The sequence below is a fragment of the Thamnophis sirtalis genome, unplaced genomic scaffold (genome assembly GCF_051295495.1).
Source record: "Thamnophis sirtalis isolate CommonGarterSnake01/CBP01778 unplaced genomic scaffold, rThaSir2_p1.2 scaffold_2, whole genome shotgun sequence".
NCBI classification, from domain to species: domain Eukaryota; kingdom Metazoa; phylum Chordata; class Lepidosauria; order Squamata; family Natricidae; genus Thamnophis; species Thamnophis sirtalis.
Genome location: NW_028261382.1, coordinates 14425341 through 14452328, shown reverse-complemented (window position 1 = coordinate 14452328; position 26988 = coordinate 14425341). Strand labels below are relative to the sequence as shown.

At 41.0% G+C, this 26988-nt stretch overlaps 1 protein-coding gene across 1 annotated transcript in view; it reads left to right on the top strand.

Annotated features, from left to right (window-relative positions):
- Positions 1-26988, top strand: part of AGBL1 (AGBL carboxypeptidase 1) — a 418457-nt gene that overhangs the window by 28310 nt on the left and 363159 nt on the right. The window contains exons 2-5 of the mRNA XM_087704308.1: positions 3380-3443; positions 5809-5955; positions 9937-10068; positions 16147-16240. Coding sequence (XP_087560434.1) covers positions 3380-3443; positions 5809-5955; positions 9937-10068; positions 16147-16240 — 437 coding nt within the window. The remainder of the gene's footprint in view (positions 1-3379; positions 3444-5808; positions 5956-9936; positions 10069-16146; positions 16241-26988) is intronic.

The window sequence follows — 26988 nt, the reverse complement described above, 5'->3', positions numbered from 1 at the left end:
GTGGCGCAGTGGTTAGAGTGCGGTATTGCAGGCTACTTCTGCTGACTGCCGGCTGACTGCAATTTGGCAGTTTGAATCTCAATAGGCTCAAAATTGACTCAGCCTTCCATCCTTCCGAGGTTGGTAAAACAAGGACTCAGATTGTTGGGGGCAATAGGCTGACTGTAAACCACTTAAGAGAGGGTTGTAAAGCACTGCAAAGTGGTATATAAGTCTAAGTGCTATTGCTATTTTGGATGGGAAATTCTGGGGGCTGAAATTAACAGATCTAGAAGATGATGAGCTTGGTCTGGAAAGTTCTGGAGTGGTTTGAGATCTTCAAGAGCAGATAATGTTATTTGGGGATTATCAGGGAGTTGAAGTGTCCTTTCTTCCAAGATTCAGGTTGATTGGAATGAGACCTTTCATGATGAATTGCCCAAAGCAATCATAGGGCAGATTAGTTTGTATGTCTAGGCGTATTGGTGTAATGTAACCTTTTTCTCTCAGGGTAGATGGATGTCATGGTTAGATGTCAGCAATAAAATCTTAATTGATTTACAGTCCCCTTACAGAGTTGTTTATGTTGTGCCAATTGGTTTGTCTGTTGCCAGGCTGCTAACAAAAAATGTGACGACACAAGGTTATTTTCCCCCCAGCTCTGCTGATTAGTTTATCAAGGCTCAAACACGTTACTCAAGAGAAATGGGCAGATACGCCTTTCAAACTGGCCTTATGTAAGCTTTGCTAAACTTTTCACCTGGCATTTAACACTGACCTTGGGAGAGTTAATTTGGAAGTCCCTAGGTGACATGCAAACAGCACTTCTGCTCATTATAAATAGATGTTTAATCCATGATCTTTCTTGGGGAACACCAAAGTTAATTTTGAGACTCCACTGTTCCCCCACCTCTTTCTATGTTCTGATTCAGCACATTGGGGCTGTGTTGAGCAAGCCAAAATTGGCTAGGCTTATATTACATGCTAAAGGGACGCGGTGGATCAGTGGCTAAGACGCTGAGCTTGTTGATCAGAAAGGTTGACAGTTCAGTGATTCAAATCCCAAGCGCCGCTCCTGTTACTTGTCCCAGCTTCTGCCAACCTAGCAATTCGAAAGCACGTAAAAAATGCAAGTAGAAAAATAGGAACCACTTTTGGTGGGAAGGTAACAGCATTCCGTGTGCCTTCGGCGTTTAGTCATGCCGGCCACATGACCACGGAGACGTCTTCGGACAGCGCTGGCTCTTTGGCTTTGAAACGGAGATGAGCACCACCCCTTAGAGTCAGGAACGACTAGCACATATGTGTGAGGGGAACATTTACCTTTTATATTACATGCTAAGCTGTAAACTGTGGTAGAAAATAAAGTCTGCTTCAAATCAAATTTAACTTTATTCCAGAGGTGGGAGGTTTGGGACATGATTCAGAAGTGATTTGATGTGGCCAGCATTGTCTACAGCTTTGAACTTCCCAGATTCAGTTTGGTCTGGTAGTTAAGGCACCAGGTAAAAAAGCAAGAGATGGTGAATGTGGAGTTTTTCAGTCAACCAGGTCATAGTTGTCTGACATGTGTTCTTTTCTTCAAAAGGTAACTTCTTCCTCAAGGAAAAGAAACAGTCCAGTTGCCTTTTGAAGAGAAAAAAAGCACCTTTCACATAGCAGACTGTGAGTTCAATCCTGCCTGAGGCAGGAAAGTCAGTTGGGTGACTTTCAGCCAATCACCAGGAGACAGTGAGTTCTAGTCTCATTTTATCCACGAAAGTTGGCTTGCTGAGCTTGAGCCAGTCACTCTCTCTCACCCCACAGGGTATTATTGTGGGGAAAATAAGAGGATGGAGGTGTGTTGAATATGTCAGCTACCTTGAGTTATTTGTAAAAATAATAAAGGTAGGAATAAATAAATAACAAATGATCCCCTGTCCAAATACTTACAGGTGCAACACTGTTTAGTTTTCTGGATTGCTTGCTGAATGATACCAACCCGAATAGAATAGAACAGAACAGAACAGAACAGAACAGAACAGAATAGAATAGAATAGAATAGAATAGAATAGAATAGAATAGAATAGAACAGAACAGAATAGAATAGAATAGAATTTTTTACTGGCCAAGTGTGATTGGACACACAAGGAATTTGTCTTTGGTGCAGATGCTCTCAGTGTACATAAAGAAAAGTAAAATAGAATACATTCATCAATTATCATAAGATACAACACTTAGTGATAGTCATGTTACTAATAAGCAATAAAATTATACTAGGAAAACAATAAAACAATATAAATGTTAAAGATAGAAGCAACATGGTTATAGTCATAAGTGGAAAGAGATAGGTACTAGGAGAGAGTTAGGTACTAGGAAGGAAGAGAAGAATAATAGAAATGCAGATGTAGTGAATAGTTTGACAGTATTGAGGGAATTATTTGTTTAGCAGAGTGATGGCATTTGGGAAAAAAATGTCCTTGTGTCTAGTTGTTCTGGTCTGCAGTGCCCTATAGCATCATTTCGAGGGTAGAAGTTGAAACAATTCATGTCCAGGATGTGAGGGGTCAATAGATATTTTCACAGCCCGCTTTATAGGAAAATAGGAGGATGAAAGTGTGTTGAATATGTTAGCTACCTTGAGTTATTTGTAAAAATAATCAAGGCTGGATATAAATAAATAAATACATTATCCTCCCCATCCAAATACTTACAGGTGCAACACTGTTTAGTTTTCTGGACTGCTTGTTGAATGATACAAAACACTTTAGCTAGACAAGATAAGTCAAATCCAAACAAATCACCTTGTTAGCATGCATTAGTCATTATTGCTTATAAAAAAAATTCTTACCAGTACTATTAATTCTCCAGTGTCAGTATATTTTGTGTATATTTAAAGTAATCATTTTACCTACATATGCTTCATGCAATTATTTGCATTTTCTTCAATGCTTATCTTTCTGCATATTCCCTTTTCATCTCATTTGTCTGTACCAATTAACTTAAAATACTAACTCTTCATTTCTCCAGCAAGTAGATTCTGTTTCTTGAAAGCTTATGCTATCATAAATCCATTTGCCTTTAACTCCTCTTCGAGGTGCCTCGGGTTGTGTTGTTGTTTTTGTACCTTTGATCTCCTGCTGAAATTCCAGCTTTGAAATGTTAGAGCAACAATAGCAAGAAAAGAATCTCTAATTGCATCGTGATCACATGTTTGAACAATGGAAGCTCAAGCAGGCTGTGTTTATGCAGACACAGACAATTGGTCTATTCTCTCTAGAGCCCTTGTCAAGCCCATCTCACCTCTAGAGTGCCTAAAACACTTTTAACAAGTGGGATTCTTTTTTTACTTGCATATAAAATAATACAATATATTATAAAAGCAAAATAATGTTTATGAAGGATTGTGTTTATATTGCAGAGTTCCCATGACAAAGATGTGATTCTGAATACCCTGAGTATTCTCACAAATCTTCTTTTTGTTGGTAAGTGGAAAGTTGAATATTCTATTATAGGATTTAAGATGAGAGGTGTTATATCAGAAAGTACATCCCAGTGTACTAATTTTTAGAAATACAATTGGATAATCTTAGCTTTGGATTAGTAGTTTTCTACCCACGCTTTTTGTTCTGTAAAGTGAAATGCATTATTTACACTGGATGGATGGATGGATGGATGGATGGATGGATGGATGGATAGCTAAATGACAGATAGATGATAGATAGACAGACAGACAGACACAGATGATAGGTAAGATAGATAGATAGACAGACAGACAGATAGACAGACAGACATAGATGATGATGATGATGATAGATAGATAGATAGATAGATAGATAGATATACAGATAGATACAGATAGACATAGATGATAGGATAGATAGATAGATAGATAGATAGACAGACAGACAGACAGACAGACAGACAGACAGACAGACATGCCTTTTCATCCTATTTAATTTCTATCATCTACCTACCTATCTATCATCTATCAACTATTTTCAGAAGAAGATTATGGTTTTTTATTTTAAGTATCATATTTGATGGCCATCAGGAAATGTTATCCTCTGTAAATTTTGTCTAATCCACAAATTAAAATGGATGCAGGGGGACATCTGAATTAGATGGTTGCTTTGTAATAGAAAAGCAGCTGCTGGAAAAGAATTGTCGAGGGTGCCTAATGCAGTTTGGAGCATGAAGGAAAATAGTGCAAAGGGAGTTATTTACTTTTTCCACCCTGATCACAATGCCCAATCCTAAATGTACTGAAAAATATCCTTCCTCTAAATTGACAGAATATTCAATTGGCTTGTCTTCTGTGGCTTTTAGAATTATTTAAGCTTTTAAGCTGTTTGGTGTAGTGGTTAAAGGGACCTGGCTAGTGCCAGCAAGTCCATTGGTTCTAGTCTGCCTGCACCCCACCCACCTTAGGCATGAAGCCAGCTGGCTGACCTTCTGCTAGTCATTTTTTCTTACCCCTAGGCAGGGGTGGGCGTCTAAAATTTTAGCAAAGGGTTGTCTGCCCAGTTGCTGGGTGGGCATGTCAATGGTGGGTGTGGCCTAGTCGGCCTCCTGAACCATGGCAGGGAGGGCATTTTTGCCCTCCCCAGGCTCCGGATGCTTTTCTTGAGCTCCTGGGAGGGCAAAAACAGCCTCCCCAGGCTCTGGAGGCCCTCTGGAGGCTGGAAATGGGCCCGTTTCTGGCCTTCTTGAATTTCTCAATTCTCAATTCTTAATTTCTCTTGTTTTGCCTCTTCCCCGAACCTCCGTGCGTGCCCTGCACTTAACCTGCATCCAAAATGGGCCGCATGGGGACTCCTGGAGAGGCAGGGCGGGGTGGGCGAGGCCCAGTGGTGGGTTTCAATAATTGTTTGAACCTACTCTGTGGGTGTGGCCTCCTTTGTGGGAGTGGCTTGCCACCCATGTGACCGGATATGAAGATGCCAACGACACTTGTCAGAACCACCTTAAATTACCTCACACACAGCACTGGCATGCATAAGAATATGATGTAAACTTGTTTTTTAAAAGGCATCTTTGGTTTGCGTAAAAACAACTTCAACACACGCAATGTTCTGATTGCACCACAAACGCAGTAGTCATCCTTACCTTTCACAGAGGCACTGAGTTTTATAAATATGAGCATGATAGTGTAGAATAATCATATCCAAGGACCAGTGGTGGGTTTCAAAAAATTTTGGAACCTCTTCTGTAGGTGTGGCCTGCTTTCCGGGTCCATTGGTGGAACCTCTTCTAACCGGTTCGGTAGATTTGACGAACCGATTCTGCCGAATAGCTGCGAACTGGTAGGAACCCACCTCTGGCGGGGCCAGTCAGGAATGGGATTTGGGGGGTTCTCCAAACTTAGTTAGTTTCTCTCCCAAACCCCTACGAACCCACAGCAGCCCACCTCTGCCCCTAGGAAAGAGGCAATGGCAAATCACTTCTAAAAGCCAAGGAAACAGCAGGGACACTAGGAGTCAAAAGCTGACTTGAAGGTACCAGAACAAAGAAAAGAAAAGAAAAGTTTCTGAACACCACTGTCCCTTCTCCTTTGGAATCTATCAGCTCTGCCCATCCTGATGTGTCAGGAGTTCTTGGGTTTCTAGAATTCCCAGGTAATGAGCGCTAACCCAATGTGGTAGCTTGGAAAGCAAAGTCAAAGTCATTTGGAGGATAAGAAGGTTAGACAATTCTTAGGCTGAATACCGTTCCTACCAGATGGCACATTCCACTGGGTGTGAAAAAAAAAGTCCCACATATCAGTGTGCAAAGTAAACCTGAGCTCCTTAGAATCAACACATTGAGTATCTGGAATAACCTTCACGGCTGTCTTTTCCTTTCCCCCAGGGACAAACAGGAGGGTCCAGTACACTATTAGCAAAGGGGGCAGTGAAGCCCTTTTGCAGGCATTGGTGAACGCAGCACGAACCTCAGTACCAGACTATGACATCTTGTTACCTCTCTTGCGTTTGCTGGTCAGAATTGGCTGTAAAGGTAATTATTGACGAGAGATGTTCAATTCCAATTGGTTCAGAATAGCTTTCATCAAGCAACAATAGCATTAATCATCATCGTCTAAATTGCAAGCATACCCAACTGTGCCATCCAACAGAGATAGATAAGTCCATAAATGCTTTCCTGTTGAGTCTTCATGGTTCAACAAGGATGAAATACTCTGGATATGGGGGGAGGGGTGTTAACTGAGTCACAGGAGGGCAGCTATCTTTGAAAAGGCTGGATTCCTTCATTCCCATGGAGAAAAGGTATCTAATAAACCTTCTTCCCAACTCTTACTGGATGGACAGTCTCCAACTGAAGCAGGTGGTCTCCAAATGATCTAGCCACATATAGTAGGGCTTTAAAACTGCCAACCAATACTTTGAAGTGCACCTGGAAGTAGCCTGGCAGCCTGTGAGAAGGCAGGTTGTCTGCAAAATGGCCAGCACCTGGGCTACTGATGTCCTGTCTCTCCCCAGCCAGCCCAGAAGCTAGTGGCTATAAAACCTGATCAGAGACCCAGCTGAATGGGGTCTATGAAAACTCACTGTAGGACAACTCACCATGGTCAATGCGAGCTACATCAATATTGAAGAAATAATGGAATAGAACAGGGGTGGTAATCACTTACCTTCCCTACCGGTTCACAAATGGAAGCATCCGCGTGTCTGCACATGCGCTCCGCCTTTCACACATGCGCTTTGCCTAAAAAAAGTGCCTGCGATTTCCACTGCCGGTTTGGGCGGACTGGTCCCAACCGGTAGAATACCATCACTGGAATAGAATCATGAAAGAAAGGATGCCAAAGGAGGGACAGAATGAAATGTGAGGACAAAAATTCAAATAAAGTTTTGATTTATTTTAAACAATTAAATTGAATTGTTGAATAGTCCTGCAGCAAGTTGTCCCATGGTGAGTTGGCTGCAGTGAATTGGCCATGGCAAGTTGTCTCTGGTGAGTTGGTTGTGGCTAGTTGTCCCTTTCTGAGCTGAGTGTGGTCATGATGGAGGCCTGGGGTTGGTATGACATGGAAGGTGGTTTGTATTCATCTGGGGGAATTAAAGGGCCTCAAGCAGCTTAAGGCAAACAGAAGAGTTACTGTTCTCCAGAAGTAATGGAAGAACAGAAGTTGCAGTAGAATAGGGGAACACTAGTACAGAAAACAGCAAGAACTAGCTTTTGAACCCTTGTGGGTATGTTGTCTAGAGAGCAGGTGGGGTTGTGTTGGCTCTCTAGGGTTTTGTAGCTCAATGACCTGGGTATACAAGAATGCATAACACAACCAATGCAACTCTGGTACTTGTGGGGTCCCAAAGATGAATTTACACAGGCCCATAAATACCCAGCCCACTGCCTGTTACACTAGTTTCTGGGTGGTCTTCACAATTAGCCTCATGTAGAGTAAGTTGGGGCCTTTGAACTGTGGTGCTGGAGAAGACTCCTGCAAGTCCTTTGGATTGCAAGGTGATCAAACTGGTCAGTCCTAGAGGAGATCAACCCTGACCGCTCTTTAGAAGGCCAGACCCTGAAGATGAAACTCAAATCCTTTGGCTACCTAATGACAAGGAAGCACTCCCTGGAGAAGAGCCTCATGCTGGGAATGATGGAGGGCAAAAGAAGGAGGGGACGATAGAGAATGAGGTGGCTGGATGGAGTTACCGAAGAAGTAGGCATGAGCTTAAGTGGACTCTGGATGATGGTAGAGGACAGGAAGACCTGGAGGAACGTTGTCCATGGGGTCATGATGGGTCAGACACGACTTCACAACTAACAACAACAAGAGTAAGTTGTAACCGACAACCTTGGGATGACAAGGACATGAATGGCTGTGCACAATATCTCCGATGCAAGAATGGCTAGAATTGTGGCACCTGATTGATCTGCCGAAAGGTCTCTCAGTCCGTAGCCCCCAGATGCTTTTGAAACAGGAATTATGAGTCGGGGGGACCCCCAGATATAGCTGCTGAACCTCTTTTTAATGGATTAGTACTCTACTGCTACAACCAGAGCTATGCCTCTATGCCAAACATTGTGAAGAGATGTCAGCTACCCACTGTGTACGCTGTTCCCTGGGTATAACGGCTAGTTTATTGTAGACAAAACAAAGCAACAAAATTACTTACTGAGCTTTTGAATGATAATCGTAGGGTTTCATACAGTCCTTATGTAGTATATTACCCAGAAAGAGGCTCACCCACTGTGATGTTTTGAATGGAACTGCCTATTTTGTGAAAGAAAGCTGGAATCTAGTGTCCATCAATTTAAAAGCATATATTCCTGTAATTCCCTCTTTGCCACTCGTGACGACAGCATCAGGGAAACAAGATAATCCAGGAAATGATAAAGAGGAATACCCCAGCTCACTTCTTTGGGAGCTTGATTCAGGTTTATTTTTTTTTAAATCCCCATGTTGATTTCTTTTTTTAAATAGATGCATTTATAGATGCATCCTCATAATCCTTAGCAGCCTTTTTCAGCATCTCTCAGAAGTTTTATAAGCCTTTTCGGTTGTGGCCCCATCCGATGGAACATTCTTCCAGCAGAAGTGAAAACTGCCCCTTCCCTTTTGGTATTTGGGAAGGGTATCAGAACCTGGCTTTTCCTCTTGGCCTGGGGCCTTGGGGGGGGGGGGGAGGCGTCCACCGCTGAAGGTGGCTGTTGGGGTAGAAGATCTCATTTCTGTCTCATCCATTTCTTGGTTGTTGTAGGCATGGTTTTAGTACCGTTTTTAATAATATTTTTAATGTTGGCTCATTTTAATCTTTTAATTATTTTTCACCTGTTTTGATCATTTGTAAGCTGCCCAGAGTCACCTTGTAGGGGAAATGGATGGCATGGAAATTTAATAAATAAAATAAATAGTGTGCAGAATTGGTTGAGACTAACGGAAAAATCTTGCAGTGTTCTGACCAAGGCTTCCCAGCAGCACGAAGCCGAGTCCCCCTCCCGATAAACCCCTTTTATTTAATTTACAGCGAATTCTTCTCTAGCAAAGTCCTAGCCCACAGATAGTTCACAATTACTGGCCTTTATCAGGCTTGGAGAGTGGTTGATATCTTTCAGACACCGCAATACTTGGCAAGAATGCAGGAATGAACTAATTGTCTCCTGCAAACTCCCCTTCCCTTTCCCTCCTCTTTTATTCTCTATGGGAGGGGCCATTCACCATCCACCTATGGCTTTATTCCTGGGTCGACCCTTGTTCCTTAGCTGTTCTCTTCTCCTGGCAACTCTGTGCATGTGTACACTGGGAACAGGCTCCAGCTGTTCGTCTGCCTCACTGATGTCTGACTCTGAAGGCAGCTGATAACTGGCATACGGCTCTGGCCCCCTCTCTGCCTCTGACACAGAGCCCTCATCAGAGCCTTCCCCAGACTCCAGGACTGGCCCATGTTCCTCCCCAACCTCTTCACTGTCTGAGTCTGCTGCCAGCTCTGCTGGCTGCTGGCGGGCCAGAACATGCAGTTACATTCCCACTATTTGTCCCTGATTAGGAAAACTGGCCTCTTAACTCATCCATATTCCAAACTAAGTTTTACTGAGTTCAGTGAATTCCTAAATAAACATGTCTGGGATTGAAATCTCAGGCTGGCTTTCAAACTCACTCCCATGCTGGGTCCTTTAAAAGATGAGGTAGCAAGAATGTGACTATCTTCAGTGTGTGTAACAAGTTGGATATACATATATTTTAGAAAACTGAAATAAAAAAACCCATGAGGTTGGATACATCGGCAGGAAGCATTTTGCTCTGAAATTATAAACTGCACAAATTGGTTTCACTGAAGCCAGTAGGAGAACCGAAGCACACAAAAACTCCAAGTGGAGCTGTAAAAAAGATGAATAAGATGTGAAGGTGGACGATCTCAGTGAAAGAGTTTTCCCTCCCTATAACCGAGAACAACTATTATGGTGTTGCTCTTCTTATCAAGAGAAGGTCTCTTAGTTAATATTTATTTTCCCTCTTCCCCTTTTTCCTAGATAAGAAGTTCGGACTAAAAGCACAACGCCTGGAGGCAACGGATGTAACTCTCAGCTTGGCACGAAAAAACCTTAACCACCATGAGAATCTCACCCACTGTCTCTGGGCACTGCAGATTTATGCGTCCAATGGTATGGATGTGTTCATTTTCACTCTGATTGCCGCACTTCAAAGTTTAGTAGGAAGCATATTTTGGTCATCAGAATTCAGTAGTCAGTTTTCATGGGGTTCTGGAATTGTTGGGAATGCTGCAAACTTATCATGGGCACTCCAACCAAATGGGGTCAAGATCAAGTTCCAAAGTATCCATACAACAAAAGGTTGCCCCCATCATTCATTCTAGATTTAAAAAATGAATTGGATAGGGAACTTGGTGGACTCCAGGAGTATCCCTGCAGGGACATTGCTTGCTTCATTGATTTCTCAGCTGCCCCAAAAGCCAATGCAACCCTAGGTAAAGGTAAAGGTTCCCCTCACACATATCTGCTAGTCATTCCTGACTCTAGGGGGCAGTGCTAATCTTTGTTTCAAAGCTGAAGAACCAGGGCTGTCCGAAGATGTCTCCATGGTCATGTGGCCGGCATGACTAAACACTGAAAGCTCACAGAAAGCTGTTACCTTCCCACCAAAGGTGGCTCCTATTTTCCTACTTGCATTTTTTACGTGCTTTGGAACTGCTAGGTTGGCAGAATCTGGGACAAGTAACAGGAGCTCACTCTATTATACGGCACTAGGGATTTGAACAGCCTAGCTGCCAACCTGAGCGACAAGCTCAGCATCTTAGCCACTGAGTCCCTTTTAATGCAACCCTTGGCTGCATTAATGAAGGGATAGAATCCAGATCATCTAAAGTGTTAGTACTGCTTTGTAATGCCTTGGTAAAACCACACTTGGAATATTACATCTGGTTTTGTTCACTACAATACATACACACACACACACACACACACACAGAGAGAGAGAGAGAGAGAGAGAGAGAGGGAGAGAGAGAGGGAGAGGGAGGGAGAGAAGAAAGAGTGCAGAGAAGAACAATAAAGATGATTAGGGGACTGGAGGTTAAAGCAGGAACTGTGTCTGTCTAGTCTAATGAAGAGGACTAGGGGTGATAAGGAGCTGCCACAAAGAAGAGAGACTCAACCTATTTTCCAAAGCACCTGAAAGCAGGAGAAAAAGTAACAGATGGGAGCTTATTAAAGAGAGCTCCAACCTAGAACTAAGGAAAAATTTCCTGACGGTGAGAACAACCAGTGGAATGGTTTGCCTTCAGAAGTTGTAGGTGCTTCATCACTGGATGTTTTCAAGAAGAGATTGGACAAACACTAATTTGACATGGTACATAATTTCCTGCTTGAGCAGGTTGTTGGACTAGAAGACTTCCAAGGTCCCTTCCAAACTCTGTTGTTCTGGCACATGATGTTTCTCTCTGCAGCCAGCCCTGACTATTGCACTACACATGGCCTGCTTCTCCTGGAAGATCTCGGGCAATTCCACAGTGTGTCTGGTCTTTTCCAGCTGCTCTCAGTTTTATTTATTTATTTCAGTTCACCTTCTCTGACCTCTTTGTCACTTCCCTTGTGGAGACTTCTAACTGTATCAGCAGCGGTGATGGCCCAGTTTGACATGCTTAGCATTTCAGATCTTCCCCTTGAAGATTTAGTGCTACTGGCTGCTGGCCCTGTAAGTTCCCTGTGTGTGAACATGCGAGACCCCAATGGTCTTCATTCACTCTGGGCCTTCCTGGGCAGGCAGCCAACCTTCCCTGTCATTCTCTTTGAGATAAGCAGTGTTTGAAAGGGTGTGTGTAACAGAGAAGACAGTTGAAAAGCATCTTTACTTAGATGTGTTTATTCCCCACGAGAGCGAGTGGAGCAAGTGGCCAGTTTTAAGTTTCTGGGTGTTATCATAAAAGAGGACCTGACCTGGGGCGCTCACTTTGCAGCACTGGTCAAAAGGGCCCAGCAGAGATTATACTACCTGAGACTTCTCAGGAAACAACAACTGAATGAAAAACTGCTGGTGACCTTCTACTGCTGCACCATAGAGAGTATTTTAACTTATTGCACCTGTGTGTGGTTTGCCAACTGCACAGTGGCAGAGAGGACAGCACTCCAGAGGGTTAGTCATTGCCCGGAGCATCATTGATTGTCCTCTTCCCTCTTTGGAAGAGCTTTATAGCTCCCGCTGCCTTAAGAAAGTGCAAACATTCTTAAAGATCCATCCTGGGCACCCTTTTTTTTTTTTTTGAATTATTACCATCTGGCAGACGGTACAGGATAATAAAAACAAAGACAAATAGGCTGAAAAACAGCTTCTATCCCAGGGCAGTAACTATGTTGAATTCTATGGTATAGTGCAATATTAATGCAATATTGAGTTTTCAGTGTCAATTATATAGCATGTGAAGGATGTGTCTTTGTATTTTTATTTTTATAGTTATAATGTACACTGAAGATGGCATTTAATCTCATTGTATGATGTGCAATGACAATCAACTAAACTAATTTAAACTTGCACATTCAGTCTTTCCTTAAGGCTTGCTTTTTGTTTTGGATTAGCTTTCGCATGCCAAAGGAAGAGAAACTAGTATTTGGAGGCAGTATGATGGGCTAGTTACTTAGGTACAGTCAGTGGTGGCTACTACAGATTTAATGGTGAGTGAAACAAATGGGGGGAAGATTGACAAGCAAGGCGTAGTGCGCAGCATGGATAGGGATCTTGTTATTCAGGAAATGTGCTAAGATCTTACTGTCCTTTCTACATTGAACAGACAGCTGTCGTTGATGCTGTTATTATCGGTGCTTTTGGTCATCCTCCCAGCTCCCTCTAAAAATAAGATGAGGCCTACACTTGCCTTCATTTACAGAAGGTGAATTGAGTGGCAGTTAACATTGGCAAGGATCCAGCCATTCTCTTCATCCAGAGGCTGTGAGTCAAGCTACAAGAGCTATCCAGTTGTCTTTTGAAAATAAAATAAAATCAGGAGCAACTTGGAAGAAGCTGTTGAAGAGATGCTATTCACACCACCACATGGGAAATTAACAAAGACTTTGCTCTCAAAAGGTCTACCATGCCTTTTCAGGCCAGGAAGAGTTCTGAATTTCATCCCACTTTTAAACAGGAGGGTGATACAACTAAAAAGAATTGTTTTAGCATTGAGAAGTGACAACTGTACTATATTATCAGAAATATTGTTTCCAAATTAAAGTATAATTCCACATTAGTCTACTTTGGTCAAAGCTCATCTGGGTGCCACAATTTAAGAAGGATTTAGATAAATTGAAGAAAGTTCAAAGAAGGGCAAAAAATGCAATCAGGAGACTAAACCCAAGTCTTATAATGAGATACTAAAGAGGTTGGGTATTTTGATTGACTGTTATCATGTTGTTTTTGCCTTCTAACAAACCATATATTTTCTCCATAATATTATATCGAATACCTATTCTTTCTGGTCTTCCAACAGTGGCACCGTAACTGAACACATTCTTCTTGCTGCTTAATCAGTATTGAGTTTAAGCATAAACTAAAAAAAAGCTACAATTTAGGCCCTCACAGTCCACAGGGCTGCATGAAATTTCAGAATACCAATTTTCAGATTTTGCAAACAAGTTCATTTTTTAGTTACATTAATAAAAGCGATCCTGATTACTTGTATTTGTCAGCATTTTGTACATATTACTGTAGCTTAAAATTATTTTAAAAATTATTAAAGTATTATTGCCAGAGTATTTGCATTATAATCTATGAGGGCAAGCCAGCCAAGTAATAAGTATTTAATCAATAAATGCATTCATTTAAAAAAGGTTTGTACTTCAAATATTTTAGTATTAAATAATTAAAAGACGTATACGTTTTCAAGGGACATGGTGGCTTAGTGGCTAAGATGCTGAGCTTGTTGAGCTGAGCTCGGCAGTTCAGCAGTTCGAATCCCTAGCACCACGTAATGGAGTGAGCTCCTGTTACTTGTCCCACCTTCTGCTAACCGAGCAGTTTGAAAGCACGTAAAAATGCAAGTAGAAAAATAGGGACCATCTTTGGTGGGAAGGTAACAGCGTTCTGTGCACCTTTGGCGTTTAGTCATGCCGGCCACATGACCACAGAGACGTCTTCGGACAGTGTTGATACTTTGACTTTGAAATGGTGATGAGTACTGCCCCCTAGAGTCAGGAACGACTAGCACATATGTGCAAGGGGAGCCTTTACCTTTACTTTTTTTGTTTTAGGTTTTTTTGTGGCAATCCAAGGTCCTATTTTAGTGTGCACTTTCTGGTATAACTTCCTATCAGGAGAGCTTCAGCAAGTCCTTCTACTGCTGTTGGTCTTCATCATCTTATCTTTCTTTCCACCTTTTTAGCACCTTTAGACTTTACATATATTTAAGGTGTATTTAATTTTAAGAAAATATTATTGAAAAGGCTCTATTAACATTCTTTAACTACCCGAAAGGATGTCACATAGAAAGAAGTGTTCTCCCTTGCTCCAAAGAGCATGACACACAGAATAATAGATTCAAGTTAGAAGTACATGCCTATTGAATGCTGGAGAAAAAAAAATATCTTGACAGCCAGAGCAATTCAAGAGTGGAACCAATTATCCAAAGAAGTGGTAGGTTCCCGTTCATTGGATCTCTTCAAGTGGAAATTAGACAACTATCTGTCTAGAATGCTTTAATTTGATTCCTTCACTGAGCAAGTGCTCCAGCCTAAATGATCTCTTTCGGCTCTATGACCCCCACAATTCTGTCTATTGAGCTGAGTGTATCATTAAAATCTTTGACAGCCCATGAGTTAGTTGATACTTTACCTGTCAGTGTTACCCACCCTGTCCTGCTACGGCTAGAACTATTGTGATAGTCACCACCATCTGAGTCCCTGATCTTGGTCTTGGATAATGCACTTTCGTATTGTTGATCAGGAGTATAATGTTCAAGATTGTTGCATTGAAATGGTTGAATTAAAGACAATAAATGAATTGTAATGCAAGTAGTCCACAATAAGCCCAAAATTTATGTTGCTAAGCAAGACATTTGTTAAGTGAATCTTTCAAATTTTATGACCTTTCTTGCCCAGTTGTTAAGTGAATCACCACAAGTGTTAAGCTAGCAACATGGTTGTTAATTGAATTTGGTTGGCCCTATTGTCTTTGCTTGTCAGAAGGTCCCAAAAGGAGATGACATAATCCTGGGACATTGCAACCATCATGAAAATGAGTCAGTTGCCAACTGTCTGAATTTTGATCATGTTGCTGCAATGGTCATAAATGTGAAAAATGGTCATAAGTCACTTTTTTCAGTGATGTTGCAACTAAACAATCATTAAATGATCTGTTGTAAATCGAGGATTGTCTATAATATTAACTGTCCATATCTCAGGAGAAGCTGCCCTGTTTTCCCAAAAATAAGACCTCCCCAGATAATAAGCCCAATCGGGCTTTTGAACGCATGCGCTAAAATAATCCCTCCCCTGAAAATAATCCCTCCCTGAAAATATTGCAACAAATCAGCAGCCATGAAGTGACCATGCTCGCCGCCTCCAACACCTCAAAAATAATAAGACCTTCCCGAAAATAAGGCCAAGTGCTTATTTTGGGGGTCCAAAGAAAATAAGACCCTGTCTTATTTTCAGGGAAACATGGTAATAGGGAAGTACAAATAGGGGCAATGGGTTTGCTAAATTTGTTTCTTTCTAAATATGCTTCTAAATGCAAGGAATGACATTATAGTAACTTTTGTTTTTTTATCTACTTTGATGCAAATATTTTTTTTTCCAGCCTGTGTAACCAACACAGGATAAAATCATGCTGAATAAATTGTTTAGGGTCCTTCCACTTTATGGAATATCTCACCTTTATCTAGCTCTGAATAAACATGTGATTCAGAGAGAATTGAACTCTGCCTCTTTGTTCATATCGGGCCTCACCTAGATTTCCTGCTTGACAGTATTTCTGCCATCTCTGAAAACTAAAGTACAACTTGAACATTCATGGTTTGTGGGATGGAGCAAAGGATAAGATGAATAGGCATGTTAAGCTAATAAAGTTGCTTTTTACATTTGTGATAAAGTCACGGGACTTGTTGGAGAAGATTTTGAAGAGAATAAAAAAAAAACTTGAAGGCAATTGCAGACAATCTCTTTCTATCATGCCTCCAAAAATCATTTCCCAAATTCCATGTTCTGAGTCTATTTTTCCCCCCTCTCTGTCATTTATTGCAGTTGCAGTAGGAACTATGTTGGGCATTAATGGAGCAATGGAACTGCTCTTCCAAGTTATCACACCATATACCAAGAAGCACACCATCACAACAAGGTAAGTTGAGAAACTCATAAAAAGCATCACCTTTAGACATATCAGATTGAGAAGAAAGCACTATGCTTGCCTATGATTGGAGTAAGATGGATAAATATGATATTTTCATTTCTAATCTCAATCTAAAATTAAGCCAAACCATGAAGCTCTAAATGGATGCAAGAGAAAAGGAAGACTATTGTGGCTCTTGATGCTCTATTCTTTCTCTTGAATCCTGAACATCATAATTTAAATACCATCTTATACAGTTGATAGGAAGAGCATTATGTGTTGGTCTGTGCTTATGAGTGTCCCAGATTTGCTCGGTGGCTGTGAATTACAAGTTGCTGGATAGATAGCCTTTTGGATGTTTGTGCAGGGTAATTCTCATGTCATCTTATATACCTTTAGGTGCTAGGAATTGAATCTGTGATTTTCTGCACGCAAAGCATAAACTCTACCCTTTGGCTGCAAACTTTCCTTTGAATGATACGATACAAAATACTGGACTTTTGAGGGTAACATAACTGTTGAAATAAATGGATGTTGCCTTGTGAATTTTTCCTAATTTTGCTTTTCCTTTTTGCTGGATGGAAAAATAGATATGAATTGCTTTTAGCTTATAAATTCAATTCTGTTTCTGCATTCATTTGTGATTTTTAAAAAAGTCTCTTTATATAAATATATATTTAAATGCTATATGTAAATACTCTAAGTATCTATTTAAACATCTCTTCTGAATCTCATTTTGGCATAATTGCCAAGAACCGCACCAGAACACTTGTAAAATCGGGATAGCTAAATTAGAAACTGAATTATAAAAAGCAACAAGGTTGTTGTGTGTTTTTTAAAGACAGGGAGGGTGACAAACAAATTGGGGCTGCTGAGTTGCTGGAATGTTTACCCAAGACAGTGTTGGAACAGAAGAAATGATCTCCCCAGCTTTAAGATAGAAAAGGGGAACATACCTAATGCTGATAATCAATAGAATAAGTGTATGTCCATAGTATTACTAAGGGACACGGTGGCTCAGTGGCTAAGACACTGAGGTTATTGATCAGCAAGGTCAGCAGTTCGGTGGTTCGAATCCCTAGCGCACGTATAATGGAGTGAGCACCCATTACTTCTCCCAGCTTCTGCCAACCTAGCAGTTTGAAAGCATGTAAAAATGCAAGTAGAAAAAATAGGAACCACCTTTGGTGGGAAGGTAACAGTGTTCTATGTGCCTTCGGCATTTAATCATGCGGCCACATGACCATGGAGATGGTCATTCGAACAGCGCTGGCTCTTCGGCTTTGAAACAGCGATGAGCACCACCCCCTAGAGTTGGGAACGACTAGCACAAATGTGCAAGGGGAACCTTTACCTTTATAGTATTACTTAATCTTAACCACAAATCAAATGAAACCTTTATTAGGTCCATAAACCAGCATAAACTTCATATCTGAATTACAGGAGATGTAGTTGAAACCATTGTGTTTTTTTTCTGTTGAGTAAGTTTTTGAGCAACAAATGGGTGGTTCCAGAGTTGAAGAGACCCTTGATGAAGAGAGAGGTGAGAGGAGGTAAAAAGCTAAGCTGTAAAAACCTTTCTGATTGCCCCTTTCCCCCAAACTGAAAAAGGTTAAGAGAATGTAACATGGACAAAATCCAGTTCAACTAGCTACAGTATCTAGTATGGAGGAAGATGTTGAGATCTCAGATCCCAACTGCTACCCAGGAAGTCTATCTTGCATTTGCAACTACTTGGAAAGCCTCAAGGACAGCGACCTTGGCAACATTGAGATATGTGGATTTCCAACTCCCAGAATTCCCCAGCTATGCTGTTGGAATCCACATATCTTAAAGGTTGGGGATCACTGCTCAAAAGCCAGATAGAAACTGTCTTTCTTTTCCTATGAATTCAGTGCTTCCTCCCTCCCCTCTTTCACCACCAAGACTTAAATCTAACCTGGCTCTCTTCAATGAAGCTAAAATTAGCTATGCAGCTGTCTGCTCCAGTCCTGTCCCTAGCCAGTTCTCAGAGTGAGACTTACAAGGCCCTGCACACATTTTAAACAAGAGGCACAGAGACTTCAGGTTGCTTAGACTGTTCTTGCTTCCCTTCTTTTCATGGTTCTGAAAAAAGTCAGACCCAGAGAAGATCCAGAGAAAGTACAAAAAGATAATCAGGGACATAAACTATGGCTGCATTTTTCATAGATTGGGAAAATACAAAGAAGAGGGAATCTTAGATTGACCCGTCTTATGGTTCTCTAATGTCCTGAAATGCTGCATTTGCAATGATGGTGATGATAATATTTCTTTTTTTTTTTTTTTGCAAACATCCTGATTTTTGATTGTCTTTAAGTGCTCCACTTTGTTTTGTTTAACCTCCTCTGTTGCCTCTTCAGCCCTCTGTTTCATATCACACTGAACAGTGGCTTGTTGTTTGGCACACCATCGTGTTCTCTTGCACACAATGTTTCAAGCTATAAATTATGCCCGTGATGGTGAATCTATGGCATGCGTGCCAGAAGTGGCAATAGCAATAGCATACCGCTTCATAGGGCTTTCAGCCCTCTCTAAGCGGTTTACAGAGTCAGCATATCGCCCCCACAATCTGGGTCCTCATTTTACCCACCTCAGAAGGATGGAAGGCTGAGTCAACCTTGAGCCAGTGAGATTTGAACCGCTGAACTGCAGATAACAGTCAGTTGAAGTGGCCTGCAGTACTGCACTCTACCCACTGCGCCACCTCGGCTCCGCACACAGAGCCCTCTCTGCTGGCACATGTTTCGTCGCCCCAGGTCAGATTTCCATGGCATTTCTTTCACCTGCTTTGGTTTCCCTGCAAATGACGAAACAGACACTCACAAAAGAAAAAGACCTTACCTCTGCCGGTGTTGGGATGCCTCGCCTCCTTCCAGGCAGCTGGTCTTCGGGACTCTGCTGTGTATGCGCGCATGTCCACACATGCACACACTTGCCCATGTCCATGCATGCACATGCACATGTGTGTATCTTTCAGTTTGGACATGCATGCACGCAGTTTGGGAACTTGGTGTCTAAAAGGTTCGCCATCACTGAATTACAAACCACTAGGCTTTGGGGTCATCCACTGCAGAATTTGATTGTTAGATTTATATGCTATATTTTCTCAGGACATCAACATGGCATCCATGCATATCCCCTCTGCCGTATTTCCACAACAGTCATCCCTGAGTGTAGACTGAGCCTTTAGTTCTCCTGTGAATTTCTTTGGATAAGGACAGAGTGCCTGTGGAGATGCTCGATAATCCAGGTCATGGTTGTCCCAAAGGTGTTTTTTCAAAAGGCAACTGAACTTTCTCCTAGAAGACGTTTCTCTTCTCATCCAAGAAACTTCTTCCATTCTGATTGAATGGGGGAGGATTCCATTCTCCATCATTCAATCAGAACGAAAGAAGCTTCTTGGATGAGAAGCAAAATGTCTTCAAGGAAAAACAAAGAAAGTCCAGTTGCCTTTTGAGCCGAGGTGGCGCAGTGGTTAGGGTGCAGTCCTGCAGGCTACTTCAGCTGACTGTTATCCGCAGTTCAGCGGTTCTAATCTCACCGGCTCAAGGTTGACTCAGCCTTCCGTCCTTCCGAGGTGGGTGAAATGAGGACCCAGACTGTGGGGGCGATATGCTGACTCTGTAAACTGCTTAGAGAGGGCTGAAAGTCCTATGAAGCAGTATATAAGTCTAACTGCTATTGCTATTGCTAAATGCAGCACTGCAGACTACTACTGTTCAAATCTCACCGGCTCAAGGTTGACTCAGCCTTCCATCCTTCCGAGGTGGGTAAAATGAGGACCTGGATTGTTGTTGGGGGCAATATGCTGACTCTGTAAACTGCTTAGAGAGGGCTGAAAGCCCTATAAAGTGGTACATAAGTCTAACTGCTATTGCTATTGAAAAAGCACCTTTGAGTAAGGATAAACTTGAAGCTGAGCTTTTCCTATCCTACTTCGATATTAACCTTTATTCTGATACTAAGCCAATGGTCAAGCAAGACATAACAAAACCCAGGAAGTCTTCATTGTCACTGAAAATCCCAAACTACCCAAGTTGCATGTAGGTAAATAGATACAGTACATGATAGATAGATAGATAGATAGATAGATAGATAGATAGATAGATAGATAGATGGATGGATGGATGGATGGATGGATGGATGATGGATGATGGATGATGGATGATGGATGATGGATGATGGATGATGGATGATGGATGATGGATGATGGATGATGGATGATGGATGATGGATGATGGATGATGGATGATGGATGATGGATGATGGATGATGGATGATGGATGATAGATGATAGATGATAGATGATAGATGATAGATAGATAGATAGATAGATAGATAGATAGATAGATGATAGATAGATAGATAGATAGATAGATAGATAGATAGATAGATAGATGATAGATAGGTGGGTGGGTGGGTGGGTGGGTGGGTAGGTAGGTAGGTAGATAGATAAATAGTTAGTTGCAGTATATACTGGTAGATATAGTAGAGGGAGGGAGGGAGAGAGAAGAGGAGAGAGAGAGAGAGAGAGAGAGAGAGAGAGAGATTATACATAGACAATCCTAGTCTTTTATTTCTAAAACTCTTTTCCATGGTTACTTTTGACAAAGGCATTAGGGATTAATTTATGAGATTAGTTCCATCTGAAGCTCACAGAAGCAAAACAGAATGACAAGATATGGTAGGATAGGAGACAGGTGACTCATAATCACTACTAAGCTTCATCAAGCCCCTTTTTGTAGCTGTGAAGCCATGTTGGATCCCAAATAACAAAACCTTGTCATAACCTTTTCCCGTGATTATGGTTATTGAAATGGCTAAAAAAGATGCTATTACTCCCACCAAAAATTAGCAGAGCCTTGCTGGAAAGACAGCTGCAGGAAGCAGTGCATCTGTCTGTTGGGCCCACTTAACATTTTTAGCAAATGAACAATTTGCTGGCCCCATTAGCAGATGGTAACAGGAAGCAACAAAGAACTCAACAAAACTGTAAACAAGACAGTACAGAATTAGATGCCTAATGTTGCTTTTGCACCCACGAAAATGTAGAATATTGCTAATGGCAGGAAGAGTTATAGCTCTAATGAACTTTGGCAGGTTGGGGATTCTGACAACTCTGGGTAGCCAGTTTACTCAGAGAAGAAGGGGTCAAGCTGTTTTCAAAGGCACCTGAAGGCCAGGCAAGGAATAATGGATGGAAACTGATCAAGGAGAGATTCAACCTGCAAATAAGAAGAAATTTTCTGACAGTGAGAACAATCAACCAATGGAACAGAAGTTGCCTTCGTAAATAGTGGGAGCTTCATCACTGGAAGCTTTCAAGAAGAGACTGGACTGTCATCTGTCAGAAATGGTGTAGGGTTTCCTGCTTGGGCAGGGGTTGACTAGATGACCTATGAGGTCCCTTCCAATTCTGTTAATCTGTAATCTGGTAAAACATGACCTGCCTGGTTATAGAATCATAGAACATAATAATCGATAGGTGTGTTGAAAATAATTCATTCTAACCATTTGTCATGGCAAGAATCCACTGCTATAGCCTCCCCATGCTGATCATTAGGAAAATATCCTGACATCTCGCTAAAATCTGCTCTCCCATGAGTTGAACTCATTGCTTTCTGTCCTGTCCTCTTGCAACAAGTCTGCTTTGTTTCCTATCTGACAACACTTGGTATATTTGGAGACAGTCCTCATATCTTTTCCAGGTTAAACATACCCAATGCCTCCAATCATTTCTCAAGTTTTTCTCCTTCCAGGCCCCTTGTCACCTTGACTGATCTCCTCTGTGTACACTCCAGTTTGTTAACGTCCTTCCTAAAATGCGGTGCCTGGAATTTTGATCAGATTGGATTTTTGTATTCAGTTGTTATCTACCTTACCTTTTTGAAGCGTTGGCATTATAGTATGTGTGACTATTGATTCTTCTGTTCTTATTTTTCTTTTTTTCTTTACATTTCCCCCTCCCCCATTAGATGGGAATGTGTGATGTTTTCATGAGGGACAAATATATTTTAGAACAAATGAAAGCTGTGTTGCAATCAGCCCGACAATTGTAATCAAAAGGAAGGCTGTAACTCTGTAAAGACAAAAGCTAGCAGATACATGTAATGAACGGTTTCAGAAAGCAAAGGCATCAAAGAAAAAAGGTTTTTAAATGCTCTTTCTCTGTGCATGAACATTCTCAAGAGCAGCTAGACAAAAGTTGCTTATAAAATAAAATCCAGCCATTAAGTTTATGTTTCAAAGTTTCCTCCAAGAGACAGCACTCACCGTAGCAAAAGATTTTAACAATGTATGGGCCCACAAACTATGGCTCACGGGACACATGTGACCCACTGAAAACATTAATCCGGCCCAAGCAGGACCATGAGGCTGCTCCCCCCACCCTTCAGCTGAGCACAGGACTTATCTTTGTAAGCCCCATGGGCTGGAACTGAAAGATAAGGAGAACAATTTTGGCCTGTAGAGACATTCTGGAGGTGTGTGTGTGTGAAAAACCGAGTGAAAATGGCTCATTTTTGCCAAATTACGAGCTGTTTTGCCTGTTTTTGGCCTGCAGAATGCTTCTGGAGTGGGCTGGGGGTGAAAAAATGGGGTGCACAGACAACCCAGGAGGCCAAAAAACTGGAGCAAATGGCCTGTTTTTCACCTCCCCCACCTCCAGAAGATAGATAGATAGATAGATGATAGATAGATAGATAGATAGATAGATAGATAGATAGGGAGGGAGATAGGGAGGGAGGGAGGGAGAGAGAGAGAGAGAGGGAGGGAGGGAGGGAGAGAGAGAGAGAGAGAGAGAGAAAGAAAAAGAGAAAGAGAAAGAGAAAGAAAAAGAGAAAGAAAGAGAGAGAGAGAGACAGAGAGAGATTTCTCAAGTTCCTTGGGGCTGAGAAGAATTGCTGCAAAACTGAGTTTTCTGAGACTCCTAAACAACTGAAAAAATGATCTAGTAAAAGGAAAAGTCAACCGAAAGAGCAACATGCAAACAAAAGTAAATAAAAGACCCCCCCCCAGGAGCAAAACAAATTAAAGTTTAATTTATGTGCATTGTTCAATGGGCTGTTAAATTGGCCACACCCACCCAATCACATGACCACCTAGCCACACCCATCTAGCCAGTCTGACCCCCCCAACAGTCTGAGGGACCATGAATTGGCCCCCCTGTTTAAAAAGTTTGAGGACCCCTGCTGTATAATAATGCAATCCTATCTGCTTTCAGTTCATGTATTACCTTTGTTGGAATTCAAGATATTCCCATTACTTATCTGGGGCCATAAGATCGTTTTTCACATTATAATTTACATTAATGAGCACATCTTTTTGCCATCCATCTTCCTCTTTTTCCACCATTTGAGAAGTTTAGTATAGGTTTGCCAGAAACTTGCTTTCTCTTAATTTTATAGCATGTGCTGGCTTAATTTAAAAAAAAAAAAGCAAAATCACCTCCCAAGCCTGTGACTCCTATTTTCCATTAAGGGCACTGAGCCAATATTTGCTAGCTGCAGTCACTTCTGCTGTTGCATTTCATATTTATCATGGTGATAAATTTAATGCACAGGTAGATTTATTTAATGAATATGCAGATTCATCAACATAAGATAAAAATCTTGGAGGCAGTTCTTTGTTTCTGTCTTAGAACTTATTCTTTCATCTTCATGAGTTGCTTCCAGAATGTTTAAGAATTAAATGAATCTTGACTGTTTATTTTTGATGAGGCCACCCTTTCCTTTTGGAAGAGTGCCCTCTTCTATTTCCAAATCTTCCTGTCCATAGTTTTTTTTTTTGAGCAAAACTTTTTTATTTTCCATTTTCATAACATATAATCACATGTATACTATTACATAGCCAATATCATATTGTACTAATTATTAATTACATCAATTCATCTTGCCATCAACTCCCGGAAAAAAAAAGAAATAAAAAAAATGAAAGCAAATTATTGGCTCATCTGCTCTCCATACGCCCTGTTTATGCCTTATCCACCCCTTTCTTCTGCCTGTCTCCTCCCTCTCCCTACTTCCTTTCTTCCCTCCATCATCCTTTTCTACTCTACTTCCCTTTCCTTTCTCCTTCTCCTCTCTCCTCTTTCCACTCCTCCTTATTCTCCTCATCTTCCCCCCCTTGCCCTCTCCTATCCCTCTCTTCCTATCTTTCTTCTCTCTTCTGCTTCCCTCTCTTCCTCTCATTCACTTGGTGTATTTCAGCTTCTGAGCAAACTCCATTCTGTGTTGATGGTATTTATACTTCCATTTCAATATACATAACATATCTTAATTTTAAAGAGAAAATAAGACAAAACAGTATACATGTACAATTATATTATTTTAAAACCTAACACCCCTCCTCAAGCCTAATATATTTCCCTCCCTCCCCCCCTCCCCCCAGCCCCCCCCAACCTTCCCTCCCCTGACTTCCCAGAACCAATACACGGTATAAATCTTTTAACAAAAACAGTTTAAAATATATTTGAAAAAAGAATAAGAAATTAATAACATCTTTAAATTGAACTTAGCTTCTCCTTGCTAGGCTAACACTAAACAATTTATAACCTACCTAATCTTAATCATACGCTATCTGGAATTTCTTAGTCCTATTTTTTTTTGAAGATGTGCTTTTTGGGGACAAATGAAGATCATGCTTCTGCCTCTGATTGAATTATAATTGTTATTAATGGTTTGGTTTTTAACCCTGTTTCAATGAAACTTTGTAAATTGCTTGGAGTTTCCGGAAGTAGCGATAGCAATAGCACTTAGACTTATATACCACTTCATAGTGCTTTACAATCCCCTCTAAGAGGTTTACAGAGTCATCATATTGCCCCCAACAATCTGGGTCCTCATTTTATTGATCTCGGAAGGATGGAAGGCTGAGTTAATCTTGAACAGGTCAGGATCGAACACCTGGCAGTGAGCAGTAAATTCGCCTGCAGTACTACATTCTAACCACCGCACCATCACAGCCAATACCAGTAAAGAAGAATATTTAGCTCAGAGTTGACATGAGCAGTGCACTCTGAGCTTAGTTGTTTTCTTGCAGATGTTTTATGACCCAAATTATAGCAGTAACAACATCAGTGCTACTGATGATGATGATGATGATTAGTATTGGTGATGTTACCAATTTGGATCATGAAATGTCTGCAAGCCAACAACCAAGCTCAGAGAGTAACAAGGACCTCTAGTTTCTGGAAGTGTAATTTTAAGTAGGAAAATAAAAGAGCAAAAATCCAATTCACATGACAGGCAAATGAGTATCATCAATGCATATTGAAGCAAAGCCTTATTTGCATTGGCAGTAGACAAGTTCATCTGGCATCATATAATGCATTATTAAGCTGTTGCACTAATGACACACCATGTATTATTGGCATGATGTCATGATATATGCAGTTTAACAGTAACTTCATGCAGTCCAGCATTCTCTATACTCAAGAGATAGCACTGTCTGTCATTTTTTTAAAAAAATATTTTATTTATTAAAATATTTTTATGCCACCCATTCCCCATAAGTTGGATCTTCCTTCCATATGGAACCCGGGGAAATTATGTGGATTGCATGATTAGAAATCAGAACCTCTTCTGAAGTGGTTTAGTCTCAAAGGATGTGCTTGAGAGATAAATGTTAAGGATCGCAATAATTCAATTTTCTTAGCAGTTAAGACTGAATATTTATGCCTGTATGTTTTCAATCCATAGTTCCTTGATGGGAGAATATTAATGATCCATTATTTGAAAATCAAAGGTGCATTTTGCACCTGATGGAGCAACCGGCTTTAAGTGGGTTCAAGATAGGTATCCATGTAATATTTAAAGCTTAGAAGCAGCCAGTTCAATAAACAATGCCTATGCATGCCCTTGGCATCCAAATCCTTTTTAAGGAAATGTCTATTTAACGCCTCTTATTTTTAAGAGCTGGGTATTTGGAAAAGACAAGGGAGAACAGGGTTATTGTACAAAGCTCAAGATTTTCTTGACTCCCAAGCTGTAAGGTCACAGACAGGGTAGCTATTGGAAAAATGATTGATACATCCTGGTTACACTTAACTGAGCAAGCTAATCCTGTTTGCCCTATGTCCCTTCTTTTTTGCTGGATTGCTGCAGAAAGATTAGCTAGCAAAGCACATTATAACTCCAGAAAAGTGGATATGCAGAGAGTGGGACATGCAGCACTGCAACTAAGAGATGACAAGATACCAGTTGTACCAAATGACAGTTTGGCTAGCAGATGACAGGACTCTTAGCTCTTCAGGTGCCACCAAAGAACAACCCAAAGACTGCTAGAGAAAGTGTTCTAGTGGCAAGCTCTTTTGATATCCAATTTAACTTAGAAGTGTTCTATTGCAAACTCTGGGATGCAACATCATGTACCTTGGTTTGAAGCTCACTTAATAGTGAGAGAGGATTAACCAAATGATTAGAATTCTCTGAAATGAATAACTGCAACTTTTGGGGCTATTTAGCTTCAAAAGAAAGCCATTAAGAAGAGCAGAATGGGGTGGAGCTGTATAAAATGAAGAGTGGTCTGAAAAAAATTTCTATTGTTCATATGCAGTTATTACAGAATGCCATCCTTTTATGTTAAATGGCAACCAAGGACAAACAGAAGAAGGCTTATTCAAAACAGGAAAGTCACAGCTACCACACACAGTGACAGCAGTCATAAAGTGACAGCCATATAGTGACAGCTGTAAAGGGGGACTGAATAAATTTATAGAGGATGAGTTCATCAATAGC